The sequence below is a fragment of the Brienomyrus brachyistius genome, chromosome 9, assembly GCF_023856365.1.
Source record: "Brienomyrus brachyistius isolate T26 chromosome 9, BBRACH_0.4, whole genome shotgun sequence".
Lineage (NCBI taxonomy): Eukaryota > Metazoa > Chordata > Actinopteri > Osteoglossiformes > Mormyridae > Brienomyrus > Brienomyrus brachyistius.
The window spans coordinates 10,737,186-10,750,090 of record NC_064541.1 but is presented as its reverse complement, the minus strand read 5'-3'; the positions used below and the strand labels follow the sequence as shown (position 1 = coordinate 10,750,090).

The window sequence follows — 12,905 nt, the reverse complement described above, 5'->3', positions numbered from 1 at the left end:
TGTCACCGCGATGTGTAGTTACATTCCTGGGGAGGTGCACGTCAGTCTATGGCGTAAGGTCCACGGCTACCCTAAACTCATGGCGTCGATTCCATCCTGAAGTATAGATCAGCCTTTAGAGTAAGGCAGCCTAGAATGTGTTAAACTTCAGGGTTGTTGGAGAAGCACTGCAGGTGGCTACACTGGGAAGCTGGCTTGAAGAATGCCAAGAGTCTGCAGTACTGGCTGTCACTGAAGCAAAAAGGGGTTATTTTGAGGAGTCTAAAATTTGAAAAAATGTGCTCTTGGTTGTTGCAGTATTTGAAACGTGTTGCATCATTTCCTTGAAGTGAATTACATAGACGGACACATTAAAAGCTGGACTTTTGACTGGCACATGCACAGAATAGCATGCAAGTGTGTCAGAATAAGTGCACACCTTCAGGGAGGCGCTCTGATTCGTCATCGGGGGTGTCCTCGCTGTGGGATGGGGGGTCCACCCCCATAGATCCCATGTCCAGGTCATCACCGGCCCCCTGCAGGAGAGGCACAGGAGCAGCAAGTGTCTGAAACACACCCATCCTTACATGGGCCCCAAGTCTGGTTGGTCAATAAAACACACAATGTAATTAACATTAAATATAAAAGAACTATTCATGAAATTCTGTTTCAGAACAATCCTCAGGCAAAATGTTGACATAAAAATACTTTAAAATGCATTTGGACTTAGCATAAATGAGCAAGATATTTTTGGTGTTTTTGGGAGCCGATGAATTATTTATGAATTAATGCTTGGATTACTATTCAGTGGAGCCTAGTGACTTTCGCACATGAAACCTCGAGGGTTCGAGCCGCTTTCCCATCATCCCCTGACACCCACCGACTCGCCGTCCCTCTTTCCGTCCCTTGGTTCGCTCATGTCCTCCTGGCTCCGCACGCTGAAGTTCTGAATGGCCTCGCTTACACCCCGCAGGGAGCTGTAGACATCCTCTGAGTTGGTGCCTTCCGCCTCGTAGTCAAATACACTGTGAGGGGGGGGAAGGGGTAACGAACAATCTGAAGTATTAGTGAATAAAACACTTTGTGTGGTATATGCTCTGGACTTCTGCCCACCTGCACACTGACCGATGTGCTACACTCACCTGGGCGAGGGCGTGTTCTGCGCCGTGCCGGTGGGTGAGGTCAGGGGGCTGCTCCAGTTGGCAGGAGAGCGAGGTGTGTGGCGTGTCAGGGGGCTACCTGTGGGCGTCTGCCGGGAAAGGAGCACATCACCACCACCCAAAGATCAGGGCTTCATTTTGTGCGTATTCTGCTTTGATAAATGGTCCTAAAGGTGCCCCTCAAGTTTAAATCCCTGAAGGAAGATTATGTTACAGCTAAAGTAGGTCTTGACCTGGATTTAAACCTGTGTAGAGGCCAGACCCGGTGTCCCAAGGTGAAGCTAATGTAGGTCCAACATGAGCACCAGCAGGTCAAACCTGAGAGTTGCTGCCGCTGTTGCGAAGGTGGTTCTGCAGAAGCTTCGTTGCACCATCTTGGAATGTTTTGGGCAAAGCCCCAAGAAGCATAGTGAACTCTGGGGTGTTGAGTTGGAACAGGGAGATCAGCACTGACTGGGCGGCCTGCAACCAATCAGAACCATGGCGGCCAAGCACGTTGGTAACAGCCAATCACAGTGACATCACATCTAGAGATGTTCTAACAAGATACGCTGCAGGGTAATTAGAAGTTACTATATGTTAGATCTCATGGTCCAAATGGAATCGGAAGCAAGGGGAAAAGCCTCACCTTCCGGACATCGACGCTCTTGGGCTCAGTGGTCCACGTAATGATGCGTGACACAGCCAGGCGTGTCTCACTGGAGTTGACAAAGTCACCAGGGTCCATCTGCATAGCCAGCGACTCAATATACCTAAGGATGGCCACTTTTACCTGCAGGAAGGCAGAGACCCAGCTTGCTGTTAGCAATCACATAATACTGCCGAATAACTGCTGCTGTTTAACTGCTCAGCAGACAGTCATATGTAGTTTATGATGACTTACAGGGCTCCACCGTTGACTTTTTAAAATGGTTGCACATTTTACCGAAACTCCTTTGTAAACACGACTGTTTGCTTTCCATCTGTTACTCAAATTCTTATTTTCAGACACTGTCTCTTGGATGTTCTCCTGAGAGGGTGTGTCTTGTTCAGGGTTACCGGATCAACCACTGTTCCACCCGCTGCCCTGCTGGGACGGGACGGTCAGCTACTAATACCGTTAAGCTACAAACTACATTACCCACAACCCCCCAGGTCCCTTTCTGCTTCTATTGTAGCTTGACTGTTCTTGGGAGATAATTTGCCAGGTTCGGAAATCTCGAAATTATCACCGAAATGGCAATGCACCTAAAAAATGGACTTCAGTAAAACAACAGGAGGACAGTGGCCATTATTGTTGAAGGTAACGCTCGTAAAGTAAAAAATTCACCACCATAACCAACTGAACGGCCAAGCCTAACAGGATTTTGAAGGATTGAAATAACTAGGACTTCATTAGGATTAATGAAGAATATATCTTTTGCTGACATCCCAAAAAGAGACAAACATTAAACCAATGAAACAGAAAAAAAAAACAGCCAGATATCTGTGTTTGTTGTCTCCATGGATACCTGGAGGAGAGGAATAAAAGAAGTTAATGAGAGAACCCTTATAAGCAGCACTGCAACAAATGCTAACCTCCCGAGGCAATGAGCTCTACTCCGTCTTCACAGTGAGACTTACTGACTGTTAGCACTGGGGAGAAGGATGAAGGATGAGACAAACAGACAGAGAAAGGCAGGACTCAGGATACCAGAAGCAGGACAAAGGCTGCTGATTAAGAAACAGAAGATTGGACAAATAAACTAATATAAAACAGAAGACGGAACAAATAAGGTACTGTAAAACTGCATAAAAGAAGAGAAACAGGTGTACTTGGCAAACCAAGAAAATGTCAGCGGTTCCTTTTTCTGCTATTTATGTTCAGTTTTTCTTCATTTTAAAACATATATCAGGCTTCGTAATCAGTGTCTCCATGACCGTCAGGAATTAAAGGGCATCTGATATGAGCTCCTTTGTTTGACGTCCTTGCCAATCCAGGTTCATTTGATTTTTAGGACCACGTATTGCAGCCTGGTGAGCTTTTATTGGGGGAACCAATACAGCCCCTACCAATTAAAGCAACAAACTCACAGGCACCTGATCGACTAATTAAATCACTACTACAGCCAACTGAGACAATCTAGCTCATTTAAACTGCCTCTCGGGGAACAATTAGATATTTTCATAATTCAGATTCAGTGACCAGAGCAATGGGGCGCACTCCATGCTCTGTGACAGAACCATTTACATCTTCCCGCCTCTGTTCTTTGCGGTGCCATTTTCTGTGTCATCCAGAATGATTCTACTGTACAGCGCGTTATAGAATTGCTTCCCCCGCTGCTCCACTGACCTGAGATGCTTGGTTCCACACTTGGATTTGCTCCTGCAGTGTGCAAGCATGGCAATGGCAAGCATGACGCCTGGCGTTTCTGGGGCAGTGGGGAAGCAATTTTATACCGGCCCCTTGCCTGCGAACTGACTTCCGCACAGGCTTCGGAGAAAGAGAGAGGGAAGAGGGCGTCCATTACTGGAAAAGAGAGACATGAGATTGCACAGGGAACGGGGGACTGAAATGACAGACCAGTCAGGACAGACAGTGTTGTGGAGGAAGGAATGAAGCACAACAGAGTGTCATAGGGGCAGATTCAAGGAACATCTTTGCACCGGAGACAGTGGGCTTCAGTTATAAGCAGAAGTCAGGAGATTAACGTGCTGTACCATTACACCAACTGTAGATAAATCGGAAATGGCTGGTTTCAATAAGCACTGATTGTGTAGATATGCATATACACTCAGCTTAGTCATGTAGGTGGTCATGTAGTTGAGTGAGACAGCTTGAGAATAAGTAATACCACTCTTTTTACCACTCTCTAAAAGTTCCATCATTTACTGATATTAACTGATAATATATGAGGGTGGATTTCGGACTGAGTTCTGCCTTTAAAGTCTCCCATAGCAGGGTAAGCCTTGCAAACTGGTTTCCATCACTTCTTAGTTAATGGGATAACCATCAGCTGTCCTGACCTTGCTCTGACAGCATTGCTAGGTCAGGGAAAATCGTGTTTACGTGCAAGAAAATATAATTTCTATGGAAAAAAAACAAAGGTATTTCTCAAGTCTTATATGACCACTCTCAGTGAAAGTGTTGATAACATTGTATCACAGTTTATTGCATTCTCATTTTATTGTTCTCTTATTTTATGATGTAGAGCTCCTAATTTCCATTACAGGGGGTGGAAAAAATAATGGAAAGACTAAAGAGATTCAAAGGTAAGGCACCAATCAAAGTGCAACAGGTACAAAACTGTCTGATGAAAGGCGAAGCCTATTTCCTGAATTCAGAGGGTGTAAGGCAAAGAATGCCTTCAAATCGCCATGTTGGTATGGGAAGCCAACTTGTGGGGGTCATTCGGTTTGCTCAGTGCTCCAGTATGGTTGTATAATAACTAAGGAATATGAGGACATTTCGTATTACCAGGTGAACTCAATGGTGCAAACACTCTACTCTTATCATGTTCACATATTCACATATGATAATGGCTGTATACACAATTTCTAGGGGTTTCATGAGCACCAAGATGAAGCCAAATGCTTTCTACTGCCGCCCCAATCATCAGATCTAAACGTCTTTAAGTTCTAGAGCACAGAAGAATGGTGTACTCCAAATATGGTCCATGACATTAATATATTGTTAGGTGCTTCCATTATTTTCTTCACCCACTGTGTCTTACAGAAGTCCCACTTTCATATGTCATACCAGAAGGTTCCCACTGTGGAAATTCCCCTTTTTTCCCGTGTTTGCAGTAATATACCAGCAATAGACACAGCTGATCTCTAATTGAGAGACAGAGCAGGACACCTCAGGAAGCAAGGTGGCTTCACCGGGGCAGGGCAGGGCAAGATACCCATCAAGGACATTTCCTGTACCTCCTTACGTACCTTTAGATTGGGCGTCTGGGTCTGGTCCACAGTAAACCTCATGAGGATCGCGAACTGCAAGTCATTGGGGAAGGACTCCCTGGAAGGATATGGGCCAGGAGGGATGTCATTGTTAAAAGGCAGCAAAAACCACTGGCTTGCTATGTAGCATGGTCATGGCTGATGACAGTCAATCACAATGGCTGAGGATGACATGTGACAGGGCTTTCGCTAGCAACAGGTAAGGGCTATAGCCGTGGGCGCTATGAGTCACATTAATGTTTAGGAATATGATTTATTTTAATATGATTTAGCTACCTTAAAGGTGCATATCAGGGCTACCCTATTATTTTCCCCTAAGGTTCAAAATTCATCAAGCATACTAGCTAAGACTCACAGTTGGGAGGGCAGGGATGGGGGGTCTATGGGGGTTCAATTGACAATTTGCCTGACGTGGGGGGGGGGGGGGTTGGGGGTGGGGGCAAGAAATCACATCGTGCTTTGGCCTAATCCACCATTTGCATACCCCTGGTGTATACAGTCCATGGGATAAACTAGTGGATTAATCCCCTAATCCAGAGAACTGTTATGATTATACCGTTGGGTAAATTTCTACAGTTGAGTCCCCAATATGATACATACTTGATGAGCTAATCCCATCCTGTAAATAGTTGTTAACCTATACCACGTATACTACACTCTACATAAAAATATTCTTTCTTATATTCAGTGCTGCTGCCTTACCTGGTGACATCCAGCGCCCTCTGGACCTTGGCCTGAACAGATCCAAGCAGGTCGGCACCCATCTTCTTCAGCAGCTGGGTGAGCAGGACAAAAAGCCAGTCGTGTAGCTCCTCCTTGTGGACCAGGATGAAGTCAACCAGCGTCTCCAGAAACATGCTGAAGACCTACATGGAGTAAGAGAGGACACTGTGATGCTGGCTGGGGGGCACAACCCCAGTTCACAGGAGTGCACATACATAGACGCAGCCAAGCATCTACAAACCTGTATCACACACTCACACTCAGGCAGGAGAAAAGGACATGAGATGAAGCCATCGCTGTGCAGAGAAGCAAATTCCTCTAGGAGATTAAACCACCCCCTCCCTCCCCGTTCAGCTGCACCAGCATTAGTGACCTGCATAAGTTTGCTGTTATAAAATTAGTGCAGCATGCAGGAAAGCCCATTTAGAAAGCAAACATAATTAGTCCAAAATTAAGATGAAATTCACAAGGTTTGGTGGAGACTGGTCATCGCACCAAACAGTACAGACTACCAGCCGCTCGGAGCAGTAAAATGTTCAGGTATTAGTGGACTGCTAGCTAAGCATCGGCCGCATTGCTTGGTTTGCTGTGGTGTGATCTGAAGCCAGGCAGACTCTCATTAGTGGCAGATGCAGGCAAAAGCATGCAACAGCCTTCAGCCAGACGCTGAATGGACTTACTCTCTACAGAGAGTTCCGGAACAAGGGAGCATGCAGAGAGGAGACAAATACACCCATTAGTGTTTGACTATCAAAGCCTGGGCAAACAGCTCCTCACCCCTGACTGGGAGATGCAATACCGTATCTTTGAGTCACCCAGCTGAAGGGAATGCTCTCTGCTCTCCGCTCTCTGCTCATTCGAACCTCACTTTTAAATTCCCCCTTAATCAAAACTGCATCTGGGGCTGCTGAGCAACTAATTAAGCTCTATGGGCTGGTCAGCCATTCTCTGCCACATGATGTGTCAATACACTGTTCAGCAATAAGTAACAAAAATAGAAAATGACATGACCACCGAGAACGGAGCCTCAGTATCTCACATGGATTTGAAATGTTTCCGACGCTATACGCAAATCGCATGAACTGCAAACCTCAGCTCTTTGCAAAATCTTGCCTCGGTCTTCTGATTGTGAATGCCATAATAATATTGTAGTTCAGAGGCCTTTCTTAAATCAGAACACCCAAATGAAAACAGGCCAGAACTATGGGTCGCCTACAACTAATACAACAAGATCGTCACAATCTCACCACATTAGGGTTTGTGTCTGCAGACTCCCTGAAACTGCACCATGGTCCCAGGCCCCCCCCCCCCCCCCCCCCCCACCGCTGTAGCCTGTTTCTACACATCACACTTACAAGGTTTTCTAAACAACAAGAAAGTGAAGCCATATTTGTTTAGAACATGTTTATTCTGAATTATATTATATGTATACTAAAGTTTCTATGTGCTTCACTTACAACTATCTTCTACATGTTTATTGTTGGCTTCATTAAGCACCATTTGGCCAGCAGATGTCACTGTGATGCGATGTTTTGAATTTTTCAGAAGATCGAATCTCTTACCAAATCAATTATTTTAGCCTCTCAAAAGCCCCAATTCTGCCATCACTACTGATAACTCAGGCCCTGGCGGACGAACGGCCGAATACATTTAAATTACCTTGCTATGAGGGTCAGCAAACATCCTGGTGAAGATTTCACAAAGCCTCTTCAGCTCCACCCGGCTGTGGGAGGGAGAAACACACATCATGCCTGAGCAACCAATCAGAGTTTCTTCTTTAGCCACATAGGAGATTAAACCTAGGTAGAAGCGGTGCTACAGGAGGGAAGAATGGGTTTAACAGCCCAAGGCAGGAGGGTGCAGTGGTAGATTCCAAGTGGGCGTGTGGATAGGTGAGAAGGCGGGGCTTCTTGCCTGAGGATCCTTTGGCTTTTAAGCAGGCCCTGCAGCCCCAACAGGCCCTCCTTCCGCTCTGACCAGTTGGTGCTGGCACAGCGGTTCAGCACCTCAGCCACATCTTCCGTCTGCCGCATATAGGTCAGGCTGCCGTTGCGAGAGCTGTAGGAGCGCTCCGAGCAGGCGCTGGATGCATCGCTGTTGGCGTCGTCATCAGAGTACATCCCGTATGCATCGTACCGCCGCCGGACCGGCTTTTTCTGCAAGTGGCATCGGGCGAAAACGGAGCCATTAAATACTGAACGAGACTGGGGCCGGGACTGACATAACTGGCTCACGCACAGCAGGCCCCAGTGTTATAATAAGCCCACAGTAGGAGGTGACAACCGATCAATCAGTGTCACACAATTCGCTAAGCGACGACGGGTTCCCACAGTCAACAAAGAGAAACTAGTCACATGATCCAGACCCTCTGGGCAAAGAAGTGAAAAGACATGCGGCTGTACATGTGCATGCACCAAGCTAGACTGTGTGCTTACACAGGAGTCGAATCCAAAACATTGTTTTTACCTTGCTCCTAGTGTCTCCCAAAAGCTGGCAGCATGAAGCGATCGACAAAAACTGTTAGCATAGCAACAAGCAAATGATTTCTTGAGCTGCGTAATTCTGGACATACACACTTTACATGACTGGACACAAGTGTAGCCAGAATAATATGCCAAGGAAAGTGTGAGAGAAAGCTGGTTTTGTGTGAGACAGTGCTATGGGAAGGGAGGCAAAGTTACAGACCAGAGCATCGGCCAGTGCCTCCTCCACATCAGAGCCGGTGTTCAGGACCCTCATGCCACTGACGGACGAGGACAGCCTGCTGGACTGACCCATCCCATAGCCAGACCCTGGAAAGCAGAACCTTTTGAAATTTACTGAGCACGCTGTATATTCTCGACTACACAAACACACGCATACTATCACCAGACAAACAACACACACATTAACACAGAAGACAAAAATGCTATATGTGCCAAACACTGAACAGACTACAAACATATATGCAAATATAGACACAAGCACAGACATATATATTATTATAGCTACGCTGGTGGGGGGTTTGTATTATTCCAAGGCACCAGCACAGCTAGAAGTGGATGACAAGCTATAAAGCAGTAAATAGCACTGGCATTGCTCTAGTGGATAAATACCTGCAAAAATACTTTTCCCCAAGGGAGCTAATCATGTGCACATACACACGTCTCGCCCACTGAGAAAACTGCACACGCAAGCATACACACCGTTTTCTGTTGTTATTCATTAATCAGTCATTCTGTCATGCACTTCCAGAGCACATAGTGACAGCTGATTTTTCTCAGAAAGCCATTCCTCTATTTTTCCCAGGGGTCTCACTGAAATGAAACAGTCTTGTGCTCCTCCATCATGTCATCAAGGAAAATCTGAGCCAGCATGCTCACTGACCCGCAAGTTCATATCTGCATTGTGCTAGAGGAATGCAGGCAAACCGGGCTAGAAATGCAAAGTAACTTGAAAAGAAGCACAGGGCAGTGAGTAGCAAACCAATGAGAAGAGAGAGCTGCTGACTGAGGCGGGCTAATCAAAGAGGACCCAATAAGCTTCTCTGCTTGGACAACAAAAAGAAAACCAGAAAGGTGATGGGTAGTGGGGTGTTGTGTGTGTTACCAAGGCGACCAGCTGGAACACAAGCTTTCATCATGGACACGCAGCGGAAATAATAACACGACACGGTACAGCAGCTGTGTGGCTAATGATGGATGTGACCAGTGGAGGGCGTGGCCAGTGCAATACAGGAGCTGCTCAGCCTTCACCTGTCACCCCGAAAACGTCGGGGGCATGGAGGGTCCCCGTGGACCTGGAGTGTCGGGAAGCTGGAAATAAGAACCACAGAATGTCGCGGCCGTCAGTGCCAGAGCAACTGGACCAGTGCTGAGGGACAGCAGGGTAGCGGTGGCTAATGCAGCTAAAGCTAATGCTAGGAGAAGCAGCTAAGCTAGGAGCGCAGTGGCTGATTTAGGGAGCATTAGCTAATTGAACAGACAGTAGCTAATGCAGAGAGCTAGTAGCTAATGTTAGCAGCAGCAGCTAAGGCATAGGGAAAGAAGCTAATGCAGAGATAGAGCGATTAATGTAGGGGACAGTAGCCAGTATTGGGGAGTGGCAGCTAATTGAGCAAACAGTAGCTAATGCAAAGAGCTATTAGCTATTGTTAGGAGCAGAAGCATTGGGAAAGCAGCTATTGTGGGGATACAATGGCTAATGTAGGGAACAATTGCCAGTTTTGGGCAATAGCAGCTAACTGAGTGGACAGTAGTTAATTCGGAGAGCTAGTAGCTAATGTATGTCACAACGGCTAATGTAAATAGTGGACGGCATCTAATTCTGAGGGACAGTAGCTAATGAAGAAGGACGGCAGCTACTGCAGTAGCTAATCTAAAGGGACGATAGCTAATTGTGAAAGTGAAAGCTGATATATTAGGATAATCGCTAATTTAGAAGGACAGCACTCAAAACGGCACTCAAATGGCTTTTTTAATCGCCGGTTTCCAGTTTACCAGGTTCAGGAAAGGCAGCAGACCGGAGGAAAGCAGAAGAGAATCACCACATCTGTCAAAGGAGAACCTCTCACTGCTTTCTCTGTATCTCTCAGTAACGGCCTGACATTGTGACTCGTTATGTAGAGGCAAATACTGGTTGCCATGAAAACCATGAGTCACTATTCCCCCCCCCCCCTCAAACCCCTTCGCCCTGAGGTTAACACAAAGCCATTGTTCATAGCATTGAATCAAAAGAAGACCCAAACAGCCATCTAACTGCCATCTTTCCATTGGCATTTAGTCTGGATGGCTAAGCAGTGTACTTTTAATGGGGTTTATTGATAATTATATACAAAACATATTTTAGTCTGTAATCAGGAAGAATGTGTAATACAAAATGTGTTTCCGTGTTCTGAAAAAAGTTGGCGTTTAGAAAATTATTGTTGTTTAGAATTATATATTTTATTTAGATTTCTCCCATCTAGGTTTTTTGTTTTTGTTTGGGTGTTAAACATATACATGTGTTTTTACAAATAATTTTTCTTTAAAAATTTTAAATCCTTTTATCCATCAGCAAACATCCCTGGATCATTTTGGAAGTAAACATAAAATGATGGAATGTGTCAGTTTTAAAAGAGATTTTCTTTCGAATTGTGTCTCTTATGTGGACTGGATTTATATTTCCACAAAACAAAAGGAAGCTGCTCCTTTGCTTGGGTCAAGGAGAGTGGAGACACACCGAGGGAATCATACCGATATGAATGTGCAGTGATGATAAACCGAGGCATAGACAAAAAGTGGGTTTTACTGGAAATAGCGTGGACCTTATGGGATAAATGTTGGGCTTTTCTGGTGATAGGGTGGGGCTTATGGGATAAAAGGTGGGCTTTGCTGGAGATAGGGTGGGGCTTATGGGATAAAAGGAGGGCTTTGCTGGAGATAGGGTGGGGCTTATGGGATAAAAGGCGGGCTTTGCTGGTGATAGGGTGGAGCTTATGGTATAAAAGGTGGGCTTTGCTGGAGATAGGGTGGGGCTTATGGGATAAAAGGTGGGCTTTGCTGGAGATAGGGTGGAGCTTATGGGGTAAAAGGAGGGCTTTGCTGGAGATAGGGTGGGGCTTATGGGATAAAAGGCGGGCTTTGCTGGAGATAGGGTGGGGCTTATGGGATAAAAGGCGGGCTTTGCTGGTGATAGGGTGGAGCTTATGGTATAAAAGGTGGGCTTTGCTGGAGATAGGGTGGGGCTTATGGGATAAAAGGAGGGCTTTGCTGGAGATAGGGTGGGGCTTATGGGATAAAAGGCGGGCTTTGCTGGTGATAGGGTGGAGCTTATGGTATAAAAGGTGGGCTTTGCTGGAGATAGGGTGGGGCTTATGGGATAAAAGGTGGGCTTTGCTGGAGATAGGGTGGAGCTTATGGGATAAAAGGCGGGCTTTGCTGGAGATAGGGTGGGGCTTATGGGATAAAAGGCGGGCTTTGCTGGAGATAGGGTGGAGCTTATGGGATAAAAGGCGGGCTTTGCTGGAGATAGGGTGGGGCTTATGGGATAAAAGGCGGGCTTTGCTGGAGATAGGGTGGGGCTTATGGGATAAAAGGCGGGCTTTGCTGGTGATAGGGTGGGGCTTATGGGATAAAAGGCGGGCTTTGCTGGAGGGAGGCAGACTTCACATGCGAGTAGGTGGACCTTAGCAGGAGTTTTGCCAGAGCAGGCAGACTTTGCAGGACAGAGAGGGTAGAATTTGCGGAGGCCAAAGCACACTTTGCAGAAGGGTAGCGAGGCTTCGTAGGATGGAAGACGGGCTTCACAGGAGGGAAGATGGGCTTTGCGATGGATGTCATAGAAGCAGTTGGGAGGAGGGGGGGCTGCTTTACAGGGTTACGCTTCAGGATGGAGGGTGGTATACGCACCGAGGGACTGGAAGGAGCGGATGGGGCTGGTGTCACGGCTGCTTTCACGGCTGGTGTCCCGACTACAGCCCTGGCTCATGCTGGGTCGAGGGATACGACTGCCTCGCGCTAAGGGGTGGGGAGTGGGGGTCAGGAAAGAGGGGGTGGGATAGGAGGGCAGGAGGCAATCACAGAGAGAGAGGGAGAAAAACTCTGGTAAAAACTCTAACTCTGATGCTCTAAATATATGTTGGAAAAGAAAAATGTTTTTTATAGAATTTTTTTCTCTGATTTTGAAAGCCTGAATTTACGCGGCATGATGTTCATTAGTGTTTCTCAACTGGTGCGTCACCGAGTGGTTTAGAAAAATAATCATTTTTACTGTCACTATGGTTGATGATCCTCATCATCCTGAGGCTAATCCAGTTGGGAACTGCAGGTATAAAAATACATGGCACAGTGCAAAGGTAGTGAAGTTGGGACAGCACTTACTTCCTCTGGCTCCTCCGTTAAACACCTGGTTTGAAGGTGCTTCATATAAGACAGAATAGTAAACAAAGAGAATATTAGAAAGCCTGTCCCATGCAACAAAAAAAACATAAGTAATGATCATGCAATCAGAAAGATTCAGAAAATGGTACCTCTCTGTTGAGACACCATACCATCCCCAGTGCATCAGAAGAATATCTTTCCAGATAAGCTGGGACAACCTGATATTTGTTTTAGAATACTGCTGAAGGCTAATGCTAGAAAAAAGGTCAGCCTAGTATCCCAG

General features: G+C 46.2%; 1 protein-coding gene across 3 annotated transcripts in view; it reads right to left on the bottom strand.

Annotated features, from left to right (window-relative positions):
- Nucleotides 1-12,905, bottom strand: part of LOC125749208 (CLIP-associating protein 2-like) — a 36,925-nt gene that overhangs the window by 6,254 nt on the left and 17,766 nt on the right. For all 3 annotated transcript variants that reach the window (XM_049026237.1, XM_049026238.1, XM_049026236.1), the window contains exons 18-31: nt 12,623-12,661; nt 12,152-12,259; nt 9,518-9,577; nt 8,469-8,575; nt 8,250-8,273; nt 7,698-7,939; nt 7,443-7,506; nt 5,763-5,926; nt 5,040-5,118; nt 1,768-1,911; nt 1,458-1,601; nt 1,122-1,228; nt 860-1,004; nt 419-515 (exon numbers count right to left, since the gene is read on the bottom strand). In XM_049026237.1, coding sequence (XP_048882194.1) covers nt 419-515; nt 860-1,004; nt 1,122-1,228; nt 1,458-1,601; nt 1,768-1,911; nt 5,040-5,118; nt 5,763-5,926; nt 7,443-7,506; nt 7,698-7,939; nt 8,250-8,273; nt 8,469-8,575; nt 9,518-9,577; nt 12,152-12,259; nt 12,623-12,661 — 1,524 coding nt within the window. The remainder of the gene's footprint in view (nt 1-418; nt 516-859; nt 1,005-1,121; nt 1,229-1,457; nt 1,602-1,767; nt 1,912-5,039; nt 5,119-5,762; nt 5,927-7,442; nt 7,507-7,697; nt 7,940-8,249; nt 8,274-8,468; nt 8,576-9,517; nt 9,578-12,151; nt 12,260-12,622; nt 12,662-12,905) is intronic.